Source organism: Dermacentor andersoni, chromosome 2 (assembly GCF_023375885.2).
Source record: "Dermacentor andersoni chromosome 2, qqDerAnde1_hic_scaffold, whole genome shotgun sequence".
In the NCBI taxonomy this organism is placed as follows: Eukaryota; Metazoa; Arthropoda; class Arachnida; order Ixodida; family Ixodidae; genus Dermacentor; species Dermacentor andersoni.
Window position 1 is genome coordinate 182,686,357 of NC_092815.1, and position 25,582 is coordinate 182,711,938.

The 25,582-nt window shown below is 50.9% G+C and overlaps 1 protein-coding gene across 1 annotated transcript in view; it reads right to left on the reverse strand.

The window, feature by feature from the left end:
- Positions 1–451: 451 nt before the first annotated feature.
- The window catches only part of LOC126540846 (uncharacterized), a 97,723-nt gene continuing 72,592 nt past the window's right edge, over positions 452–25,582 (reverse strand). The window contains exons 15-17 of the mRNA XM_050187674.2: positions 12,726–12,848; positions 3,376–3,451; positions 452–735 (exon numbers count right to left, since the gene is read on the reverse strand). Coding sequence (XP_050043631.2) covers positions 610–735; positions 3,376–3,451; positions 12,726–12,848 — 325 coding nt within the window. The 3' untranslated portion in view covers positions 452–609. The remainder of the gene's footprint in view (positions 736–3,375; positions 3,452–12,725; positions 12,849–25,582) is intronic.

Consider the following 25,582-nt stretch of genomic DNA (forward strand, 5'->3'; position numbering starts at 1 on the left):
TGTGCCCCGTAATCGCAATACGCTAAAGTCTCTAATACAGGCCCCATTAAAAGAAGTACCAAGTGCTTTGAAATTGAGGTCACATGGGGCCAGATAAAGCGTAATAAACGCAGTCATAGTTTTCAAAAAAGAAAACGCAAGAAACGCAGATGACAATTATTGTCTGGAGCAAATGCGCATGCCAAAGAGCCCTCAATTTTTCGAAAACAAGAAATAATCTATGGGGTTTTACGTGCCAAAACCACTTTCTGATTATGAGACACGCCGCAGTGGGGTACTTGAGAAATGTGGACCACCAGGGGTTCTTTAACGTGCACCTAAATCTAAGTACACGGGTGTTGTCGCCGTTCGCGCCCATCGAAATGCGGTCGCCACCTTAAAAAGAGTGCAGCCACTGGGCAGGTAGTTCAGCAGGAGAGCACGATTGCAAAAAAAGGGCAAATAAGTTCTATTGAGCATCACCATTCGAAGAAAGTCGTCATTCGCAAAGCCCACTGTTGAATCTAGTATGTTCACAGGCGTGGGAGGGCCAAACCAATTTATTTAGAGGTGGCTCCATATCGGGGAGTGGCAGGCACCACGCAGTTGGGCCTCCTTGCGCTGGCCCACTTAAGGCGGCGGCGGTGAGTAGTTGATCCATTCTAGGAGGGTCGCATTCACCGATACGAGGCTGGCCTCGAGTGCTTGCAACACAGTATCCGGAATACCCCCCTTGGATGCTGCTTCCACCTTCACCTGTAATTTTAGAATAAAATGACCACTCGTTAAAGACACAGGGAGCACGAATAACACAATCCGAGCACGCCTGCGAGTTAATTAGCGTGTGGATGGTCGGGCCGGAAATACCAGCTTCTATAGGCGCATAAGGCGTTCAGTTAAATAACTACTCTGCAGCTGTGAAGAGTGTAAATGAATCTGTTGCTCAACTCCGGGATATTAATAACTACAACTTTAATATGTTTGCCCATAAGCGTCTACGAACGTGGCCGTAAGGTGGGCGCTGACAAGTTGATCAAACTTGCTGTATAGTAGTTAGAGCAGCGGCGCTAACAGTAAACAATGGAAATGGAGGTTGTGCCCGAAGCGCAAATTAACGATACGCAGCCCGCCGTTGACCGATCATCGCTAGAGGCAGGGGAGCCCTGGCTGTTTATCCGCCGGATGCGACGATGCTCATCTACTGTGAGTTTTCATTTTGATTTCTTGGAGCTTTTTGTTCTGTTGCTTTGAAAAAGGGAGGAAGGACAAGGTCAAAGGAAGCAGGAGACAAACAATCGCACAAAGACCACCATCCTGGCTTGTAGCAGTCAAAACTGATGCACGCGCCTGTCTATATTTGGCGACTGACACTGTGTACCTTCAGTTAGGCTTCGAGCACACGCTCCACTCTTCGCGTTTCAAGTTTTGCGTTATTTCACTTGTAGCTAGTATGTATCGTAAATCAATTCTGTGGAAGCCCTCAAGGTAGGAAGATTCTTGAAGAAAAAAAGAACCGTTGTCATGCACCTTACAGTAGCCGAACCTGCAACGGAAGGCCAATAAGGGTTTCTCGTTTTCGCACTTGATTTGTCGATTAAATTGCCCTCATTCTGCGATCTCCTTGCCTGCTGGTTAGTTCAGATGGTAGAGCGACCTTCTCGAACATGCGTTGGTCCCGGGTTGAATTCCTGGGCTTCAGGACTAATTTTATTAAACCGCGACGCTTTATATCCTGAGAAACGTGTATTGAGTTGCCCTTGTAGCTTCGACATGTTTTTCCTGTCATTGGTTGCTGGCCCTATGCGACTACTCGTAAGAACAGCACTCAGAAAACTGGCATTTCATGTTTCAATGAAAGTCTGTGTGTGAGGAGCTTGGTCCATTATGTGCGGCAGCTTCGCCGTGGTGCACCACGCTGGATTGAGTGCGGCACTTTCACCTTCACTGCGGACGACATGGCGCCCGCAGGGAAGGTAGGCAATCCGAATGCCACAGAAACGCGCGTTGATAAGCGACCGTGCAGACTGTAACATTCCTAACCTCCATGGCGAAGTGAACAGCACGCTTTGCGAGCTTCGACAGAGGGTTTGGGTTGTGAAAGACCATTAAAAGGGTGCTAAGAAGTTCTGTATCTTGCAAACGCCATACGCCTGCTGCCGAGACAGCACCGCTTACTCCATTGCCAGGAGAGAGAATCATCGAAGCAAGCTCATTCTTTGTCGTTGGCTTGCGTTACTGCGGGCCCCACTACACAGGTCATACGGCTGCTACCAGCATGAGGGCACACATCCTGATCTTCTCGTGTGCCGTCACCCACGCCATTAATTTAGAAATGACGATCAATAAGACGAAAGAAGAGAGTTGTTCCACACTTTTGGGTTTCCGTCGTTTCATATTGTGGCGTTGCATCTCCGACACCATATACTCGGATAACGCGCTCTATTTCCACAGCTGTACGCGAATGTTTAAGGCCATTCTGCCGGCTCTCCAAGATACGCTGCTGATGTCAACATCAAATGGAATGGATGTATGGATAGATGGCTGTTATGAGCGTCCCCTTTGAAACAGGGCGGTGGGCTGCGATACTAGCTTTTATTTTATTGCCTAATGTCCAACTCATGTTAAACAAAAAAAATATAAAGACAAACACGATGAATTGTCATAACCAAAGTTTTCGAACACCTGTTGTGTGCTTTGTTTTTGTACGCCTACATTGTCGTTTGCCGACTTCCACCAATCTTCCAATCGCTGCTTACTATTCTCTATTTCGGACATGTTTACTTTCCCCCTACTCTCTCTGAACCCAAGGGCTTCAAGGAGGCCAGTCAGCTTGGAAGCGCATGTGTAGTTGTTTATATCCTGTTCTTGTTTACGTTGAACGCCTTCGCCCACGATGAACCAACTACAGAATATTCCAAGACGTTAGCCGGAAAATGACCGCTTTACGTAAAAGCTCGCCTTTTCCCGCCAGAATGACCAGCTTTGTGAGTGACGCCGCGTGTTTGTAAAGTTCTCCAAAACTTGTCGCGGTCGGCTTGTTCTAAATTCTAAATTTCGCACATAAAATATGCAACTCGCATTGTTTAAACCATTTATTCATGTTGACTCGACTAAACATTTCCGGACTCGCCTAACTTCAGCGTGAAGTTAAAATGCACCGAAGGAATTTCAGTTAAAGCGATTAAGCCAAATTCTAAATGTATTCCGTATAAGGGATATACGTCTTATTTTAGTGAATTGCTGCGCAAGCTCTGGCCGCTTGTTTATTCTTGTTTTGAGGAGTCACATAAATCACAAGTATTCCTGTGCTCAAACTGTTCATGGTTACATCAAAGTATTTCACAATAAGCTATCCGGCGGAGCATGCATTTCGCATGTCTGTGTAGAGGTACTAACCTTTTCCAGCTCTTCTGTCGTTCGTACGAGTTTCAAGATTTCAGCGCTCTTCAGAAATTTTTGGTACACGGCAGCCCTGCGCAGTGACATGGAAATAATGAATTATCAGTGGTGTTAAAGCATTACTCAGAATCGTTGCATTAAAACCATTTATCGGCAGTCACCACTTCCCCATAGACGCGGAGCAAAACCAGAACCTGGGCGAACGGTCGTAAGGCACAATGGCGAGTAACGAATGGTGAGTAACACACAGAATGGCGAAAACACGGGGAAGGCGGGTGATGGAAATTCAAGACGATGAACAAAATAAGAATAAGGTGAACGCAGCAGTCAACGTTTCGACAAGTGGACTTGTCTTCTCGGCGAGTAACGTTCAACGCGTGGTTGTGCATTGAACGGCGGCGTTATATGCGGATGTGCTGATTGGGAAAATTGCGTCCCAATTTGATGTGGTTGAAGTGGCTATCATGCCAGAGAGCGTACAATCAAATCGCTCAGTCAGGCTATTGGTCTGAGGATGGTAACTACGAAGTAGCCTTGTGAGTTGTGCCAGAGGCTTGGGGGGGGGGGGGGGGGGGAACCCTTCGGCTAACATTTCTGATAGAAATGTCTTTCCGCGGTCGCAAAAATTTTGTCAGGATCAAGTCGAATACCATCCTTGCTCCCAATATGACTTAACACTTTGATCCCCTTGTTTGCGACTTTTTGGTGTTGAACTGAAAGCCAGCGTTAGCGAGGCATGTGAGAACCTCCTCCAGACTTTGCAGCTGTTGTGCAAACGTCGATGAGAAAATAGCAATATCGTCCAGATATCACAATCATGTCTTCCACTTCAGGCCACACTTCAGGCCACACTTCATGCCACAAAAAACAGTGTCAGTCAGGCGCTCAAAAGTTGCGGGAGCATTGCAGAGGCCGAAGGACACGACTCATAAAGACCATCTGGGGTTGCAAACGCTGTTCTTTATTATTCGTCTTCGCACATCGGAATTCGTCAGCAACCTGAACGCAGATAAAGACTGGAGAAGTACTCGGCATCTTGCAGAGAATCGAGGGCATCGTCAGTGCGAGGCATAGGGTATAAATCCTTGCGCGTGATGTTGTTGAGCTCTCGGTAATCGACACAAAATCGCACGGACCCATCCTTCTTTCGGACAGAAACGGTAGGAGACGACCAAGGGCTAGCAGAGGGGTGGATTACATCACGTTGCAGCATGTCAGCGACGTTTTCCTCAATAATATTGCGCTCGGCTAGAGACACGCGATACGGCCGGCAACGTACGATGGATCTGCCATTTGTCAGAATTCGATGCGCTGTAACGGAAGTCTGTCATAATGTCGAAGAACGGGCGTCAAATGAACTTTTATGCTTCTTCAGCAAAGTAAGTAACTGTTACGTCTGCGAAGGGGTCAAGTCAGGGCTGATTACGGCTGCAAGAGCGGAGGTAGAGAGAGAATGTCCAGCAGACGGGATTTCAGAGGAAGCAGCCCAAAGGGGAACGACAGAGAGAGGCTCGGAATCAACAACGCAAGCCAAAGTGGCGCCTTTAGAAAGAGGAATTTTCTCAGGCGTTGTGCTCCTTGCGGCGAAAAGCGCAGACCCATTGTCAAATCTAACTAGGCCTGATACAATGGCTATCCCCTTTGTGAAACAATGCACAGAAGATAACATTCGTCGATGACGTCAGATTTGATGGTCAGGATTTGCCTGGAGCCTGGAGATAGCTCGGTATCTTCTGCAGCGGGCAGACGAAGTGGCTTGCCTTTATCGTCGCCAAAAGAATAACCTGTGCCGATCACATGCACACGTTGCCCAGAACATAGAGCAGCAGAAGCAGAGGCAAGGAAATCTCATCCTAAAATGAGGTGATGGGAGCATGGTGAGAGCACAGCAAACTGTATAATGCTCTAGGTCATTGCATGCACAGTACAAAACGCGGAAGGCCGGATAGTGACCCTTGAGCTGCAACCAGCGGCGGTCCATCGCAAGGCGTTGTAGCTTTCCTGAGACGCCTACAAAAATCAGCATGCATAACAGACAATGTCGCACCGGTGTCCACCAAAGCTTCAACTTGCAAACATTCAACAAACACAGATATCATATTGTTACCTAGGAAGACGCAGGCGGAAAGCTATATACAAGTATATTTACACGGGAATACGCCGCACTTGGCCAAGAGGCAAGAGCCCGCGCTAGCCTCCAATCGTCGTCGTCATCTTCACACTGCTCGCCTCTTCGTCATTGCAAATACTATTCTGTAGAACTACCCCCGGCGGCAAAAGCGCCGCCCCGGAGCGACTAAAGACCGGACCCGGAAGCAGTGCAGCAGGCCTTGAGCCTACTGACGTGCACAACATCACTAGATGCCAGAGTACAGGACGAGGTTGAACTCACAGGAGCAATTTCGTACGTCACAGGCGTCACCTGGCGCTGCACGCGGTAGGGCCCTGTGTATCGCGAAAGGAGCCTCTCTGAAAGTCCGACGCGACGAGAGGGCGACCACAGGAGCACGAGCGCACCAGGCGAAAACTGTACGTGACCGTGGCGGGCGTTGTACTGACGCTGCTGAGTGGTTTGCGAGGCCATCAGTCCAGCACGGGATAGCTGGCGTGCATGGTCGGCGAGGGTGATGGCGTCGCGCGCATACTCGCTTGTTGATATCGCAGCATGAGGAAGTGCCCTGTCAAGGGGCAAGGTCGGTTCGCGACCGTACAGTAGGTAAAATGGAGAAAATCCGGTGGTGTCGTGCCGGGAAGAATTATACGCAAATGTGACGTAAGGAAGGGCAATGTCCCAGTCGTGGTGGCCCTTGGAAACGTACTTGGACATTATTATCGGTAAGAGTACGGTTTAACTGCTCTGTCAGACCATTTGTTTGAGGATGATATGAGGTAGTCAGCTAGTGTTGAGTGGAGCAAGAATGCACAATGTCGGCGAAAACTATCGAGAGGAAGTTACGACCACGCTCAGTAAGCAGCCGTCGCGGGGCGCCATGAAGTAAGATAATGTCACGCAAAAGAAAGTCCGCGACTTCAGTGGCGCAACTGGTAGGGAGAGCCCGCGTGATAGCGTATCGGGTGGCGTAATCAGTTGCGACGGCTACCCATTTGTTCCCTGAGGGTGACGTGGGAAAGGGACCGAGGAGGTCTAATCCAACACGAAAGAACGGTTCCACAGGGACGGTTATCGGCTGGAGATGACCGGCAGGTAGCACCTGAGGTGTTTTCCGTCGCTGGCAGGGATCAAAGGCAGTAACATAGCGTCGGACGGAGCGAGCGAGTCCAGGCCAATAGAAGCGGGGGCGGACGCGGTCGTACGTGCGGGTTACCCCAAGATGTCCTGCATTGGGTGCGTCATGCATCTCAAAGGGCAGTTTGTCGCAGATGTTTTGGCACGACAAGAAGAAGATCAGATCCGCCAGGGAGGAAGTTCCTTCGGTACAGAATGCCGCCCTGGAGGACAGACATATCGGCGAATGGATGCGTCGGTAGGCGTAGAGCGCAGACGCTCGATAAGTGCTCCCAGCGATAGGTCTCGGTACTGCTCATCGGCGATGTTAGCGAAGGCAGACAGAAAATGCCGTTGGCGGTACTACTGCTGGCGTCGTCAGGCTCATCTGCCGGGTAGCGAAACAGACAATCAGCGTCCTTGTGTAATCGACCACATTTGTAGGTAACAGTACACGAATATTCTTGGAGGCGTAAGGCCCAGCGACCAAGTCTTCCTGTAGGATCTTTCAGTGAGCATAACCAGCAAAGCGCGTGATGGTCTGTGACAACGGAAAAGAGTTGGCCATATAAGTATGGGCGGAACTTCGCAACCGCCCAAACTAGGGCCAGACACTCACGCTCAGTGATGGAATAGTTGCGCTCCGAGGGTGAGAGGAGCCTGCTGACGTAAGCGATAACACGGTCATTGCCGCGCTGGCGTTGTGCCAGTACTGCGCCAATTCCGTGACCTGTGGCATCCGTACGGACTGCGGTAGGCGTCGAAGGATCGAAATGGGCCAGAACGAGAGGCGTTATGAGAAGGTCGATTAGATTCGAGAATGCAGAGGCCTCGTTATCGCCCCACTGGAAAGGGGCGTCTTTTTTCAAAAGCTCGTTTAGTGGTTGTGCTATGGTCGCGAAATTTTTCACGACACGGCGGAAGTACGAACAGAGGCCGATGAAGCTTCGCACATCCTTCACACATTTCGGAAGAGGGAAGTGCGTAAACTCATGGGTCTTGCCTGGGTCCGGTTGCACTCCGTTCGCGTCAACGAAATGTCCAAGGACGATAATCTGGCGACGGCCGAATTGGGACTTCGATGCGTTGAGTTGCAGACGGGCTCGACGAAAAACGTCCAGGAGTGCTTAGAGGCGCTCGAGGTGCGTAGCGAACGTCCAAGTAGCACAGGCACGTGGACCATTTGAAACCGCGAAGAAGGGAGTCCGTCATACGTTCAAAAGTGGCAGGAGCGTTACATAGACCAAACGGCATCACTTTGAATTGATAAAGACTGTCGGGTGTTACAAAAGCAGTCTTCTCGCAGTCGAGACCATCCACGGCAATCTGCCAGTAGCCGCAGCGAAGGTCAATAGAGGAGAAATAGCGCGCACCATGGAGGAAGTCAAGGGCGTCATCAATCCGATGTTTGGGATACACGTCCTTTTTGGTAACCCTGTTAAGGTGCTGATAATCCACTCAAAAGCGCCATGAGCCGTCCTTCTTTCTTACCAGTACAACAGGTGACGCCCATGGACTACATGACGGTTTAATAATGTTCTTGGCAAGCATTTTGCGAACTTCTGCGTGAATAACTCGACGCTCGGCTGGTGACACTCGATACGGGCGGCAATGAATAGGAGGGGCATCGCCAGTATTAATGCGATGTTTAACAGCTGTAGTTTGGGCCAAAGGACGATCGTTAAAGTAAAAAAATATCGTGGTAGGGAAACAGCACGCGGTAAAGCTCATGAGCGTGCTCGGACGGCATGTGAGGCGCAATCATTTTCTGTAAGTCGGCGATGGTACAAGTTGCAGACTGCGACGGTAGATGAGGATCGGCTGAATTGTCGTCAACTGCAATAGATGCTACAGAGTGATCCTCGAATGAGCAAAGCTGGGCTAGAGACATCCCGCGTGGCAGCACTTGTGTCGTCAAGCCAAAATTGACCACTGGCAGGCAGACGCAATTCGCCGTAATAGATAAAACTGTATGAGGTACTGCGATCCCGTGTGTAAGTAGGACGTCTTGGCATCGGAGCCGCAATGTAGTGACCATCGGGCACAGGTGGGGATGACACTAAGTCAACGTAAGTCAATGCAAAAGGTGGCAAGCGAACGATGTCGACGGAACTGAGGCGACTGGGGTGTGGTTCAGCGGGATCAAGAACTGGCAGATCAAGGCGGAGAGTACTGGCGGAACAATCGATGAGAGCAGAATGTGCGGAGAGGAAGTCTAAGCCGAGGATGATGTCGTGGGGACAGTGGGCGATGACTGAATAGCACGATAGTGGAGCGATCAGCGAAGGACGCACGGGCGGCACACATACCAATTACGGGGGCTGTTCTGCCATGGGTGACACGGACAACAGGCGTCGTGGCGGGCGTGATTATTTTCTTCAGGCGGTTACGAAGATCAGCGCGCATTACCGACAGATGCGCCCCAGTGGCTATCAGAGCAGATGCAGAAACACCGTCGACTTGCACGTCAAGAACGTTCAGATGAGTGGGCAACGTCAGTAGAGGATTTGGCGGCGTAGGGAACAATGCAGCGTCACCTCGAGGCGCTGCATCCTATAGTTTTACGGCTGCGAGCGGCGTCCGAAGGGAGTCGGCGAAAAGGAGTGACGGGGCTAGGGAGAGCGAGATTGTCGTCGTTGGGGCGAAGGCGAACGAGAATAGGGGCGGTTCGGCGCAGGAGAATGAGTGGCGGCATTATCGGAGCGTGCGGCATAGGGACGAGAAGAGCCACCTTAGGGACGAGAGTAGGCACTATAAGTAGACCGGGTCGGGGAACTCTAGCGACTGGGACAGTGCCGAGAAATGTGCCCGATTCGATGGCAGTGAAAACAAATCGGCTTGTCGTCAGCAGTGCGCCATTCAGATGGGTTGCGCAAACGTGGTGGGTAAGAAGATGCGGGACGGGGCGGAATTGAAGAAGCCGGGTGGGTATCAGGGCGATAGGCCGAGCAGATGGTGTGAAGACCCATGTTTTCGAATTCGTGGCGGACAACTGCCTGGATAAGGGAAACCGTGATTGCAGGTGCGTTGGTGGGGCTGGAGTCGAAGGCAGCCGGATAGGCGACCTCGATCTCACGCCGGACGATCCTGGTAACATCGCCAGTGTTGTTGGTACGAGGAGCGTCGGCACAGGAAGATGTCGCTGGGGTATTGGGCACACGGGCAAACTGCTGGTTCCAGCAAGTTCCAGGCGGCGGCGATCTTTTATAACTGCATCCACCGTCGCCACGTTGTTGAAAACGAGCAAGTTGAAGGCGTCATCGGCAATGCCTTGAAGGATATGGGAAACCTTGTCGGAATCAGTCATATCTGCATCAAGTTTGCGGGACAGAGCCAAGACGTCCTGAATGTACGTGACGTAGAGCTCCGTCGACATCTGCACACCGCTGGATAACCCCTTTTGTGCGGGAAGTTAGTGACCGTATGGGTTGCCGAACAAGACTCGGAGCTTTTCCTTAAGCGAATCCCAACTGGTGAGCTCATCTTCGTGCGTCCGAAGCCAAACTCTAGGTGTGCCACCGAGGTAAAAGACTACGTTGGCGAGCATGATAGTACGGTCCCATCGGTTATTGCGGCTGACGTGTTCGTACAGGCTGATCTAGTCATCGACGTCTTCCCCATCTATGCCCGAGAATACGCCAGGATCACGGCGAGAGTGATGTAGGTCGTCGAAGTGGCAACAGGCGTCGGAGGCGGCTGAGTCGAGTTGTCATCGCCGGGAGCCATGACGGAAGGCTCGACGTACCGTCCACTGCGAAGCTCCGTGACGAGGTACAGGGAACGTCCACCTCCTCCAGATATGTTACGTAGGAAGATGCAGGCGAAAAGCTATATACAACTATATAGGGGAATACGCCCCACTTGGCCAAGAGGCAACAGCCCGCGCTAGCATCCAATCGTCGTCGTCGTCTTCACACTGCTCGCCTCTTCGTCATTGCATATACTGTTCAGTAGCAATATTACAAGGGCACGTTGGAGAAATCGTAGTCCTGTCGGTAAATGCTGTTTTCCCTCCGAAAACTGCATTACTTAGTTTTCTCGGCGGCGGTCAGAGGCGAACAAGGTATGCCGGAGCGGTGACGAGGAGCGGCGGAAGGGCGAAGGTGAGCGGCATCTGGTGCTGCGGTAACCGTTCAGTGTCTCGATCGTTGCGGGCGGAGATGTGCAACGATGCGGAGCGGACACGTAACGCTGGCTTTGAGAAGGGACATCAGCATCATCCGCTTCGCGTTCACACGTGTCGTACCGGCGACGCTGATGTTGTTGGCGCTTGCGGCAAAAACACGATATATGGACGTGACAACCACAGTAAGAGCGGACGAGATGATCGTCAAGGCGGCTAGTAGGGGGCGCTCGATGCGCTGCAAGATAGTGCGGTAAGATGGGGCGACAGAAGCCCAAGTGCCTCTACCCACATACCTGGGCGTATGTGGGCAGAGGTAGCATTGAACGGACGCCGGTTGGAGGCGAGGAGCAGGAGGATCCGCATGTACAGAGCAAGTCATGGACGCGAGCGTTTGATGACGTCGCGCAAAGCTGCGCCAGATGGCTGAGGAGGCAGGACGAACGCAGATGAAAAGCCGGGTGAATGAAGTTCCTCGCAGATGATCGCCCGAATGATTACATGCAGGTCAGGGTGAGACGTAGAAAGGTGTTCGCAGTCTGGCTGCAAGTGCACGGACTCGAGCTCGTCGAGGCGCTGGCATGTCAAGACGATATCAGCAACGGTAGTCGAGTTCCTCACGGCGAACGCGTTGAAGGCCGCAGTCCCAATACCTTGAAGAATATGAGGCACCCTGTCCGACTATGCCATATCATCACTGCCGCGGCGCCAGAGTGCAAGCACATGCTCCATGTACGATGTGTAAACTCACCGGAGTGCTGTTTGCGACCATCTAGAGTTTTCTTCGCAAGGGTGGAGCGAACCACCGGCGTTCCAAATACTTGCCGAAGCTGCTGTTTGAAGGTTGTCCAATCGGAGAAATCAATCTCATTGTTGAAAAACCAGGTCTTCGCCACACCCATGAGATAAAACGACACATGCCGGAGCTTGAAGAGATCACACAACGGCTTAGCAGAGCTTTCGCGCTCGTAATCGTGCGACCATCCCTTATTGTGTTCACCCCGAAGATCTTCACTGCGAAGCGAACGGTTGGGGATCATGCTGGTGGCTACTGATGATCGATAAGGTGCGGCTTGCGGTGTCGAGATGGTTAGGGTAGAAGTGCCAGGCTTCTTGTCCTGCGGCATGCTGGCGAACAGTGGGCGCAAGCGCTAACCGGAACGAAGCTCCAGGATGTAGGTCAGGCATGCATAGGACGGCTGACCAAGAAACACCTTCACCACTTGCGACGTTTATTGAGCCCTAGAGATGCGCTGAAGGACCCTCGACACAGTCCACTATGATGATGCTCCTACACGCACGATGAAGAAGGGCACACACATGCTGACGATAATATAGAGATGAAGAAGGGGTCTTATGATCGCCCTACGTTGGCCAATCCATCTTCATCCCTCTCTCTCTCGATATATATATATATATATATATATATATATATATATATATATATTGCACAATTGCAGAATTAGCGCAATCACTCTAATTAACTTTTTAATTACTTTACGCAACATATTTGAATATACGAATTATAATCGCCGAGTTCACGCAGCGCATCCGCTTGGAACGAATACTCTGGACAGCACCATTTCCGAGATATTAATATTCAAAGTGTTCGACGAAATGCTTTGGCGTTTCAGTTATCTTTTAAAAAACCGCTGTTTCATGCATTGAAGCATGAAAGTAAGCCATAGACAGCTTCACCGTAAGAAACAAAAGAAAAAAAAAGGAGACAGTTGCGCAGACCCATAAGAAGGAGAGGACAACATGGTTCACGTCAGAAGAGTTGCGAAGGGTATTCAGGGTGACGACGATCTTCTGACGACTCGCCTTGGTTTGCCAAGTGCTGCGACACTCGGGTAACGATTAAACGGGCACACTTGCACGGAACGTACATGAAATGCAAGGCTGGCCGCAGATACACTAAAGCGAGCCATACGGAAAGGACGGCCGAGAGCGCATGTGAGCATGCATGTATGCTGAAAGACGGAAACAGTCACTTACTCCGTAGGCAGTGTCGCTGTAGGAGCCAAGGTATCCAGTGCCAATTTACGCAGGCCGTAGGGCACACGAATGGACGCGGCCTCTGCGTCTGTCCAGTCTTTCTCGAGCGCCAGTGTGTACTGCCTGCGAGTGCACCGACATCAAGATTCTAATTTAGCACCACTTACTTAATCTAGCACGCTGCTAGCTATCTCGAGACTTCAGTGCTTCAGGCGCGGAACTGCACGTCCTCTTTAACAGTGACCAACTTTAGCAGGGAATGACTTGCAGAGGTACAAGCACCTAGCCCTTAAGGTAACAACCATCCTTTCATTGTCTTATCCCAAGTAAAGGCCAAATATGTTTTTTATTGTGTTAGCATAGGGAGATTAAAAGTAAAAAAAAAAAGGAAGATGTTCGTGCCTGAAGTGTGGGAAGCCTGTCGCTTGCTAGAGTGACCACATGCTGCTGGTGTTGTCAGCCGAAGACAGTGCCGACAATGGGAGCGGGCATTGTCGGCGGTGCCACACACGCGGAGCCAGTGCTCTGCGCGTCAACTGAAGCGCCGTGAGCTCGCGTCTAAACCAACGAAAGGTGCGCGCGACGTCAGTGCCCACTCGGAACCGCCTATGTTACTGCTGTATGCGTCGGCGAGCGCTGCCCAAACCATTCCCGATCAGGGACCAAGGGAGAAGACACGTGAACAAATATTCTCTCGCGGCAGCACAATGACATCACGCAGCGCTTTCGATGGTGTCCTGTGCGATGTCAGCTACTCCGGCCGCTGTTTGGGCAAGTAGGCGTCTCCAAAAGCCTTGACCGGAGCGCAGGAGCCCGTGCCGACAGCCAGAGAAGATGTTTGTGCGCTGGACGGCTCCACGATGACGACTCACTTCCCCGTGGCCTCAACGACGAGGACGCGTCCGGACTTGGCGACTGGCCTTCATCGCCCGCACACCCTTACAACCGTCAGAGTCAACGTCGCCGACTCCACATGCCAAGTTAGCGCGTACCATGGTGCAAGCCGCGCCGGAAGCTTGCAGCGTGGCCGTGTGTGAAGGCGTAGTACGCAAGGCAGCGCGCTCAAGGGAAAGGAACGGAGGGAACAACAAAGACGAGGGAGAAATAAGGAAGGCGTTCGGAGCGTCGGCCTCGTGGGTGCTTCTCACCATTACTGTCATACAGGGTGATATCGTATTTCTAGTCCTTGAGCTGACTATTAAACGCGACGTACACTACTTGCACGAGAAATCTAAACACATATTCGAATAATTCACAAAAGATACTATTTATCGCTTCAGTTTACTTCAAGGCACGTATTGCAATTTACTATTTGCAGACGGTGAGTTTGAAAGGCGTATCCAATTGAAATGAATTCCTAGAATGACGGCAGCTTGGAGATATGCGTCATCAAACTTGCCATAAAACTACACTGCGGTTGCACTTACTTAGAAAAAAAAACGTTTTTATTCATTGAAGCCCTAATGTAACTCGAACGCCCATGTAATTGGTTACACACTTCGGGAAATAATATTTTAATATTGGTGTCATGCTGATATTCATTTCAAGTAGATTCAAGATCACCGGCTACAATTCGCATATTGCAATATTAATTAGCTAATTTGTTAAATAGTTGAGTATGCGTTTCGATTTTTCGTGCTGGTAATCTGTCCCTATGAATAATCCAGCTCAAGGACAAGAATTATACTATCTGTCACTGGCGTTTTTTTAAAAAAAAATGCCATAAAATTTAATAATGATCATCATTTCATTTATTTCATTTCATTTATTTCCTCTCAAGGCCGTGCAGGAAACTCAGAGGAGTGTCAATAGAAAAAGATAAAAAAAAGGCCAATGAAGCAGCATATGGTCACAGATAGCCGACTTGAACACATCATATCTGTGATAGTGACGATGGATGCGGGAAGGCGATTCCAGTCTTGACTTGTTTTCGGGATGAAGGCTTCGAGGTATACATTGCTTTTACACTGAGGCACCCCAACCTTTATTCGATGATCAATAGGGAATGACATATGGCTCGGTGGCGAAAAAAGTGTCATTTTTAGGTCATTATTAGTGTAGTATATTTTATGAAACAGGCATAAGCGCGAAATACGACGTCTAGTAGAAAGGTGAGGTAGTTCAAGCTTTTGCTTCATGCGAGAAACGCTGGCTAAGCGATAGTAGTTAGGATAAACCTAACTGAGCGGTTCTGAACCGATTCTATGGACTGTGTGAACGAGCTAGTGTACGGGTCCCATATCGATGAAGCGTACTCGAGTTTGGATCGAACGAGTGTTTTATATAGTAGTAGTTTCAATGGAACGGGAGCGAGGCGGAAATTCCGGCGAAGAAAACCAAGGGGACTGTTAGCTTTGTTAATAACATGGTGGATTTGCTTCTGCCATGACAGATTATTAGTAATATGTACGCCTAGATACTTGTAGCTGTCGACGAACTGAAGAAGGCAACCGTTAAGATCATAGCCCTGAGAAATGGACTGGTTAATCTTTCGACACACCCTCATTGCTTTACATTCGTTAATGTTTAGTTTCATGAGCCATGTATCACACCAAGAAGAAATTTTATTTAGGTGAGATTGAAGAATGGAGAAGTCAGACTCATTAGAAATTACGCGGTACAGAACGCAGTAGTCTGCAAACAGCCTTATGTTAGAAGTAACAGAATCAGGCAGGTCATTAATATAAATTAGATAAAGAATAGGCCCTAGGACTGACCCCTGAGGAACACCGGATGTTACATTGCATGATTTAGAGTCATGATCATTAACAGAAAAGTAATGTGTTCAATTCTGCAAGAAACATTCGATCCACTTAAGCAACTTATAATAAAGATGGAGTGTGCTAAGTTTCAGTGATAGCAGTCGATGTGAGACGGTATTTAAGACTTTCGCGAAGTCAAGGAAGATGCAGTCAATAACTGCAGCTCGATCTAAAGCGGAAGACAAATCATTAGTAAAGGTTAATAATTGAGTCTCACAAGAATAATTTTTACAAAATAACCATGCTGCTGTGACGCAAAAAAATTATTAGACTCGAGAAAACCAATCAGCCTGCAGTAGATTATGTGCTCTAATAACTTGCATGATCTAGAAGTTAAGGAGATCGGCCTGTACTTTAAGGGGTTATGTGTATCACTAGATTTGTGGACTGGAATCACCTTCGCCGTCCTCCAGTCGTCCGGAAGTGTTGAACTCTGTAAAGACTGTAAAGATATATGACAAGAAAGCAGATGAATATGCTACAGTACTCTTAAGGAATTTGTAATTTATGGTATCAAAACCTGCCGATGAAGGAAGTGTAGCTTTTTTAATCAAATTGTATATGCCATCTAAGTCGATCGAAATCGGCTCCATCTCAGGGTACGTAAAGGCACGTGCGGACTGTGAAGTATCTATTAGAGCGTCAGAAAAAGATAGCGAGAATGTGTTCTTAAAAACCGCTTAGCAAAGCTCACGGGGGTCATGAAATGCATCGTCAGTTTTCAGAACGATTTCTTTAGGTTTACGTAAGTTGATAACGTTCCGAAAATTCTTAGGTTTAGTTGTCAGCAGATGAGGTAGTATTTCAGAAAAATAATTCTTGGCTGAGCGGGTGGCCATTTTATATTCACATGTGATCGCTGCGTAGGTAGCTTTTGCTTTGGTTTCCCCAGGCAGCTTGAAGCGTCGAAAAATGCGTTTGTTCTTGTTAAGAAGCCGTTTTAAACTCAAGTTGAACCAAGGAGCCCGATCGCATGGCAGGGGCGTAGCCAGGGGGGGGGGGGGGGGGGGGGGGGCTTATGGGGTTTCAGCCCCCCCCCCCCCGAAATTTTACGTGCTGTTCATGCGCCGTCGGCCAAAACAAGCCCCGGCGCCGCGAATCATGCTCAATTTTGTCTAGAATGTCCTTTTCACGCTCGAAAAAATATTTTAGCGCGAACATTGCGAAATCGGACTGGATTTCGCGGCAACGCCAACGCACCGGGAGTCACATATCGTAACGCAAGGAGCTCTATCCGAGCACAATGTTCCAAAGGCGTGGCGGGCGAGCTCGTCGCGTCATCTCGCTGAGGCCGCGGAATCGGGAGCGCTTGGATTTCAATTCTGATACTTTATGGGTATAAAGTTCTAAGGACTTTTGATGCGAAAGGTGTATTAATATTTCCAAAGTCGTGCTTTAGATTTTCCATTCCGGAACTTTGTGGGCTTAATGTTGTTATAAACATTTGACGCCAAAGGTGCATTGACTTTTCTAAAGTTTTAGATCGGGACATACGAGACAAGCCAAATCAACACACTATCAGACAAGTCGACAAAACACGCAGCGAGATACGCTGAGACGAAGCGTTGTGGGGTTCATTTGTGCCGTCATGTCGCATAAAAAATATCAACATCCTTTTTTTTCACCTACGCCAAAGCATCCACATCAAGACACTAAAGCCAGCCAGGGTAACTACGTTCTTATTTTTTCCACTTAGACTTTTATTCGTGAGGACACATTGAGCCTCTTAATTTTTTATATTCTCGCTACCCTACCCGCGGGCTGCCAGAGCCAGCCAGAGCGCATGCGTTTTTCTTGTGTTGCCCCGAAACAACCGCGCGGCGTACTTCGGTGCGCGTGTGGTTTTCTCTGGCCGAGTGAATTTTCGCCTGGCAGAGTTTTGGAGGCCTTCTGGCTATAGCAGACGAGAAAACGAAACAATGGTCGCTCACCGCGGTCACTGTGAAGACTTGACGGATTACACCGTGTTGGCTTGAGCGCAAACTCTCTGGAAAGTGTTGTCTCGCTGGTGTAAAATACCGAACACAATGCGTGTGGTTCTCGGTGGACCAAGCGTCTCACGTTTTCTTCGATATTCATTCGGTCGCCACATTAGGTGCCCAAAGGAGGCATTGATTGGGGCCAACATACTCTCCTTTGCGTTTTTTTTTTTCATTTTAGTGCCCCCGCCCCCCAAACGAAAAAAAAAAAAAAGATACATTGTTGCGGCGCAGCGAACTGTCGCACGGTGACAGTTTGTTACTTCTTTTGCGGAAAGTAATCGGCCACGGCACGCTTCGGTTGCCGGATACTATTATTATATTATTGTGATAGCACTTATATGAAGACTCCAGGCGCATACCTGCTGTTGCCGTCGCCCTCGTGTTTTGTATGAAGTCTTAGGGCAATAACATCGTGACCGCGCACCGCATGCTGTAAGTGCGAATGGAAGAGTAGGGGGGGGGGGGGGGTGGAATGGGTGAGCTGCCGATGGTGGCTCAGGCTTGCGTGCGCAGAGGAGAAAACCGGGAAGCAAGCGCGCCGGTTTCCGTCGCACGCGATACATCGGATGGAGTGGATGGAATGTGTGGGGATTTGGGGAATTCGACGCGCCATTGCGCGGGCGCATTTCACCTTGTTCTGCGATCCTTAAAGCCACATCGTTCTCGCTCCGAACTAGTTTTGGCGGTGGCGCTCCACTCGAGGTGGTTCGCGGTGAGGGCGGAGCTAGTGACGTCACGGTGCGGCCCCTGGTCGCTACTGCCGTGACGGTAGCGATGCTCTTGCTCCTTGGGACGGCGCCCCGTACGTACATGCTTCCTCTCGTCCACCGACACCTTTGTGACTACGACTAAGCTCACGCACGGCGCCTTTGCCCGTGCGGGGAGGGCGTACCTCGTGTTGTTCCTATCCCGACGCTAAGCCGAAGAACGTGTGCCTAGTGCTCGCGCGAGGTCGTACCACGCCAAGCCGCACTCATCGGAGGCCCAAGCCGAAGGAGATTGCCCGAGCTCTCGCGAGTTGCCCCATCGGTTATCGCGAGAGCAAGTAGCATAGCCGCCGGGTCTTTTCCTAGCGGCGCATCCCAGATTGAGCCTGTGCTCTCGCAGCGACGTGCTACAGGCGCCCCTAACTGTATTTTCGCCCTTGGTGCGGGACCCCTTTGGTTCCCCGCCGTCCCGGGACCGGGCGTTCGTGCAGTGTTGGGTGCCGTTGGAGACAATAAACGGTTTCCGTCAACTTAGGGCAATACTGTGTTCTTGCGTGCGTCGCTCGGTAGCCCCTTGTGGCCTGAGCTCGCGCGCAGCGGCGCTAGAGGCTGACGCGGCCCTGTGGCTCGCTAAGCTCGAACCCGCGGTGGTCGGTACTCCTGTGAGACCCTAAGATCCCACAAATGGTGGCGGGATCCAGGATTCTGTGCGTCTGTGATTGCGCTACAAGTTTATTTGCCTTGTTTGACGCATTATATACAGTGACTTTTTCTTAGATACGTATAGTTATTGGAGACTTATACGTATATTTAAATATCTTGTTGCGAGGTTTTGTGTATACGTGCAGTGAACTTTCTTTCCAGTGTTACGTTTCGCCTACAACGCGCGGTAATGCCGGCGCGGATGCAACGGACGCCGGGGCTTTGTTCAAAGCGGCGGACATTTTGGCCCGTTCGACGCCGCCGCAACGCCTACCCGCCAAGCGTGTCCAGGCGTGTTTCAGTGCCACGTGTCTTCGTGTGTGCGTGTGTGTGTGTGTGCCCTCGCTTGTCAAAGCGCGGCAGCCGGGGAGCGGAGTTCCCCGAATGAGGAGCCTGGAGGTCTCTCGGCTCAACCGTTCGCGCCGTCGTGTGGGCGGCTTGGCGATGCGTCACTGCACTCGGTTCAGCAGGTCTCTCGGCTCGACCGTGCGCGCCGTCGTGGGCTCATGCTCCGCCGTCCCGTGACCTTCTTCCCGTGACCTTCCCTTTTGGACCGCGACGCCGAGAGTATAAGAGCAGCTGCCCCCGGACGCCAGGAGAGAGGCTCCGATTTGTACTGTTGAGTTACGTGCTCTCCCGTCTCTCCACTTCGGTCGACCTGACCGGCCGCTCTTTTGCTATGTTAGAATAAACAAGTTGTTCTGTTACCAGTCTTCTCTTGCTTTGCCGGGACCTTCGGATGCTTCCAGTGCCCCAGGCCGCCAGGCCAACGCTACCCTTGGGGCTTGCGACCCATTGGCAATATCGGGCGTCAGCACCGAGGCCCCAACAACTCGTGCCAGCGGTGCGATTACAACATCTGGTTGCCAGCGGTGAGATCGCGACAACGGAGGCCAGCAGCGAAGAGATGCGGTTGACTGTATGCTGAGCAGCACAACGACCATCCGGGAGCAGCGCAACGAGCCCTGTGTGATGACTGGTTGCCTGCAGCGGAACGACTGCGCTGAAGTCTTGGCTGCGAGGTTTGGTGAGTGCGGGACTTTCTTCTTCTGAGTTTTGCCAGGCTTTTGTTAGTGTTAGAAACAGAGCTGGTAATTGTGGTTGTCGTTGCTGCCGGGTTAGTTTGCGGCAAGACAATAGTAGGCAGTAGAGAAAGCAGCATTCAGAGCAGCCATGGATTTGAAGTCGTTGCGCAAACCGATATTGCTGGAGCTTGCAAGAGAGTTGGGTCTGGATGTCTCAGACAAACTCAGAAAACCAGAACTGCTAAGGGCTATTCTTGAGTTAGAAGCTGAGGATGACGAGCTGTCGGAATGCCTTGAGACCATTGAGGAGAGGGAGCGTGAACTTAAAGAACAGAAAGAGAAAGATGAGCGTGAACTTAAAGAACAGAAAGAGAAAGATGAGCGTGAACGAAAAGAACAGAAAGAAAAAGAAGAGCGCGAACACGCTTTGGAAATGAAGCGTCTCGAGGTAGAGATGGAACGCGCTCGTAATGGAAGTCAGGCACACGGTGCAGGAGAACGAGTATTGTTCAAAATGACTGACCTGATGCGGCCGTTTAAGCTTGGAGAGGACATTGGTTTGTTCCTGGTTAACTTTGAGCGAACGTGCGAGAAGCAGGGGTTCTCTCGGGAAACGTGGCCACAGCGCTTGCTCACTTTGCTACCCGGCGAGGCGGCCGACGTAGTCGCTCGCTTGGAGAGAGAGGAGGCAGAGGATTTCGACAAAGTGAAATCGAGTCTGCTTAAAAAGTACCGGCTGTCAGCGGAGGCGTTCCGTCGGAAGTTTCGGGAAAACGAGAAAGGCAGAAGTGAGTCATATACAGAGTTTGCGTACAGGCTTATGTCAAACATGCAGGAGTGGCTCAAAGAAGAGAGAGCGTTTGGTGACCACGAGAAAGTTCTGCAGTGTTTCGGGCTAGAACAGTTTTATAGTCGGTTACCTGAGAACGTGCGGTACTGGGTCTTGGATAGGCCAGACGTTAGTACGGTGGCTAGAGCCGCTGAGTTAGCCGAGGAGTTTGTGACGCGTCGGGCTCGTGGAGCTAAGGACGGTCAAAAGGGTGAATTTGGCTCCAAGTTTGAGAGGCCGAAGTTCACACCCATGAGAGCAAAGGGGGATACACGTAGTGCGGTTCGAGACGAGGCGAGCGCGCGTGTGTTATACGTGCCAGAAGCCGGGTCACTTTTCGGCGCAGTGTCCGACCGAACGTGAGGAGACGGCGGCAACCGAAGCCGAACGCAGAAAGCGGTTCGAGACGAGGCAAGCGCGCGTTTGTTATACGTGCCAGAAGCCGGGTCACTTTTCGGCGCAGTGCCCAGAAACAAAACCAAAAGTCGTGTTTTTTTCATTAGGCAGCACTGACGAGAACATCAAGCTTCTCGAGCCTTACATGCGAGACCTCCTCGTGAACGGGAAAGAGTGCCGAGTGCTTCGCGATACCGCAGCTACGATGGATGTAGTTCGTCCCTCTTACGTAGAACCCGATATGTTCACGGGCGAGTGCGCATGGATCAAGCAAGCAGTGGAAGCTCATAGCGTGTGTCTGCCGGTAGCAAAAGTGCTTATTGAAGGACCTTTCGGAGCACTTGAGACGGAGGCCGCAGTGTCATCTATGCTGCCCCCCCAGTACCCGTACCTATTTTCGAACAGGTCCGATCACCTCCTGCGCGAGAAGGGGCTTTTGTTTGGTGAGGCTAGCGTTCAGGCCTTAACCAGATCGAAGGTTCGGGAGCTCGCTGCAAAGGCGGTAGTTGCGGGGCCGACGTTGTTGAACGATGAGAAAGGGTCAGAGGCGCAGCAAGCTAGTATTCAGAGCACGCCCGAACGGGATAAAATTGAGCCTGTAGCGTTAAAGGCACCAGATACTGGAGAGGAAATTCCCGATGCGGGAAAGTTAGAAGAGCTTCCGGTCGAGCTTCCGGGACTAGGCTCAGTGACGAACAGGAAAGACACCGATCAAGTCATTAGTGACTTAATAAGTAAAGCATCGCTGTCGCCTGTGCAGAAAACCGAACTACACCAGCTCTTACAAGAGTTTCAAGGTCTATTCTCTGAGAGGCCTGGTAGGACTTCTGTCCTTACTCATGACATAGAACTTACCTCCCCAGAGCCAGTACGATCCAAGGCGTACCGGGTGTCACCCCGCCAGAGCGATATTATGGAGGCTGAGGTAAAGAAAATGCTACAGCTCGGTGTTATTGAAGCGGGTGAGAGTGATTATACCTCCCCTTTGATTTTAGTTGAGGTACCGGGCAAGGAACCTCGTCCTTGCGTCGACTACCGCAGCCTTAATTCCATCACTAAGGATCAAATTTATCCGATTCCTAACATCGAGGAGCGCCTTGAGAGAGTGAGTAGCGCTCAGTTTATTTCCACCCTAGATCTTGTCAGGGGTTATTGGCAGGTTCCACTTACAGAAGAGGCTAGTAGGTATGCGGCGTTCATTTCACCAATGGGGACATTCCGTCCTAAAGTTTTGAGTTTTGGTTTGAAGAACGCGCCATACTGCTTTTCAAGCCTCATGGATAAAGTGTTGCGGGGACAGCAAGAATTCGCTTTACCGTATCTAGACGACGTAGCGATATTCTCCGCATCCTGGCCCGAGCATATGGCGCACTTGCGGGCAGTGCTAACCCGCCTGCGCGATGCGGGCTTGACAGTCAAGGCTCCCAAGTGCCAGTTAGCACAGGCCGAGGTTGTCTACCTCGGACACGTGATTGGTCGGGGTCGACGCCGCCCCTCTGAAATAAAGGTGGCCGCTGTGCGAGACTTCCCGCAACCGCGTACGAAGACCGATATTCGGTCGTTCTTAGGTGTCGCCGGCTACTATCAGAGGTACATCCCCAGGTACTCTGATATCGCGGCTCCCTTGACGGATGCTCTAAGAAAGACAGAGCCGCAAACAGTCGTCTGGGATGAGACGAAGGAAAGAGCTTTTAGCGCCCTAAAGAGCGCCCTAACAAGCCAGCCTGTGCTACGATCGCCCGACTACACAAAAGGGTTCGTTGTTCAGTGTGATGCTAGTGAGCGAGGCATGGGCGTTGTACTGTGCCAACGGGAAAATGGAGAAGTAGAACACCCCGTCCTGTATGCTAGTCGTAAGCTGACGAGTCGTGAGCAGGCGTATAGCGCCACCGAGAAAGAGTGTGCGTGTATCGTGTGGGCCGTTCAGAAATTGTCATGTTACCTAGCCGGCTCGAGGTTTATCATTGAAACGGATCACTGCCCTCTCCAATGGCTGCAGACCATCTCTCCCAAAAATGGCCGCCTCCTGCGCTGGAGCCTCGCTTTGCAACAATATTCCTTTGAGGTGCGTTACAAAAAGGGGAGTCTCAACGGTAACGCCGATGGCTTAAGTCGAAGCCCCTAACGTGGGAATCAGCCTCAAAATTGCTTGTTACTGATGTTTTTCTTCCTGAGGCAGGATTTTTAACCTATTGCTTTTGTGTAGTGTTTCAAAGTGATGATGTGCTTTCTAGTGCAATTTTCCGATTTGTGGACGCGTTCTGAGTGCTGCTAAACTACTGTAAGGAACTAGGCAGCAGTATAAAAGGGGAAAGAGCCTGGCAGGGCTTAGTGAGGGTTGTGCCGTGCTTGCTGACTGAGCGGTTGACTTTCGGCGTAGTTCTAACGCTTGCAGGAAACGAGAACAGAAATGTCAACTCTCCCGAAGTCACTTTGCAGTGTCCTGTGTGCACCTGAACGTGAGAACGAGGCCTTCTCTGTGCGCTGCGCTCGGGAAACGCCAAGGGACGCCCGACTTCGGTTATGAGCATCATCGAGCGACATCCCTCCGGACAGCGGATGCAGTCCCCTGACCATCGGGATCTCCTTCCCCCGGCGGGGCGGTCTGTTACGTTTCGCCTACAACGCGCGGTAATGCCGGCGCGGATGCAACGGACGCCGGGGCTTTGTTCAAAGCGGCGGACATTTTGGCCCGTTCGACGCCGCCGCAACGCCTACCCGCCAAGCGTGTCCAGGCGTGTTTCAGTGCCACGTGTCTTCGTGTGTGCGTGTGTGTGTGTGTGCCCTCGCTTGTCAAAGCGCGGCAGCCGGGGAGCGGAGTTCCCCGAATGAGGAGCCTGGAGGTCTCTCGGCTCAACCGTTCGCGCCGTCGTGTGGGCGGGTTGGCGATGCGTCACTGCACTCGGTTCAGCAGGTCTCTCGGCTCGACCGTGCGCGCCGTCGTGGGCTCATGCTCCGCCGTCCCGTGACCTTCTTCCCGTGACCTTCCCTTTTGGACCGCGACGCCGAGAGTATAAGAGCAGCTGCCCCCGGACGCCAGGAGAGAGGCTCCGATTTGTACTGTTGAGTTACGTGCTCTCCCGTCTCTCCACTTCGGTCGACCTGACCGGCCGCTCTTTTGCTATGTTAGAATAAACAAGTTGTTCTGTTACCAGTCTTCTCTTGCTTTGCCGGGACCTTCGGATGCTTCCAGTGCCCCAGGCCGCCAGGCCAACGCTACCCTTGGGGCTTGCGACCCATTGGCAATATCGGGCGTCAGCACCGAGGCCCCAACAACTCGTGCCAGCGGTGCGATTACAACACCAGTGACACTTTTTTGCCCTTAATCAAGCATTTGTATATTCCATTGCATCTTCGCATTTATAATGAACGAGGGCGAGTTGAATGAAAGTGAGCCTACCGACCCCGCGCAATAATGGTTCGGTTCATTATCTGCGAGGCATGCGCGTAGCACACAGGCACCTTTCATTTACAAAAGTGACATGCATATGTCAGGATAAATGTTCTTTAATGCTCTCATACACTGGATTGAACATGGTTGCGTGACGTAATTTACAATTCAGAAGTTGCGCAACGGGGTGCCGTGAATGTTTTGACAGCTGAAGGTGTTTCCCAAAAGGAAATTTAAATATTTATGGCTGCCCGTATGGCTGCCGTGTACGTTGAACATTGCATTTCATCGGCCACTGTGAAGCATTGGAGGAAACAGTTGAAAAAGGACGTTAAAGTTGCAAAGACGACCCAAGACCGGGCCAAAGCCATCGTGCAATCACCCCCAACACAAGAGCAAAAGTTGATGAGCTGATGAGACAAGAACGGAGGATAAACGTCGATGAACTGGCAGAGCGTGTGAACATCAGTCGCAGTTCGGTTCACACCATAATTCATGAACATCTCGGTCATCGGCTCTTGTGTGCGCAATGGATGCCCAAGATTTTGAACCACCGCCAGAAGAAGGATCTGCGCTGCCTTGACTCATCTGATCCGGTATCACAATCAGGGTGACGACTTCTTGTCTACAATCGTAATCGGGGACGAACCATGGTGCCACTGCTACGAGCCTGAAACACGACGGCAAAGCTTAGAGTGGAAACATTCGAATTCACCGCCCCCAAGGAAAGCAAAGGCCGTCATTTCCGCCGGAAAGGTGTTTACTATCTTTTTTTCTATCGTCAGGGCCCATTACTGACAGAATTTTCTAAAACCGGAGAGACTATCAATCGTTTTCGATATTGTGAAACGCTGGATCGGCTGCGTGTCGCAATCAAGAACAAACGACGTGGAAAATGGACGAATGGGGTCATCTCGTTCCACGACCTGGCTATGGTGTTGGGCTGCTGAGCACGAGATCGCGGGATCGGATCCCGGCCACGGCGGCCGCATTTGGATGGGGGCGAAATGCGAAAACACCCGTGTGCTTAGATTTAGCTGCACGGTAAAGAACTCCGAGTGGT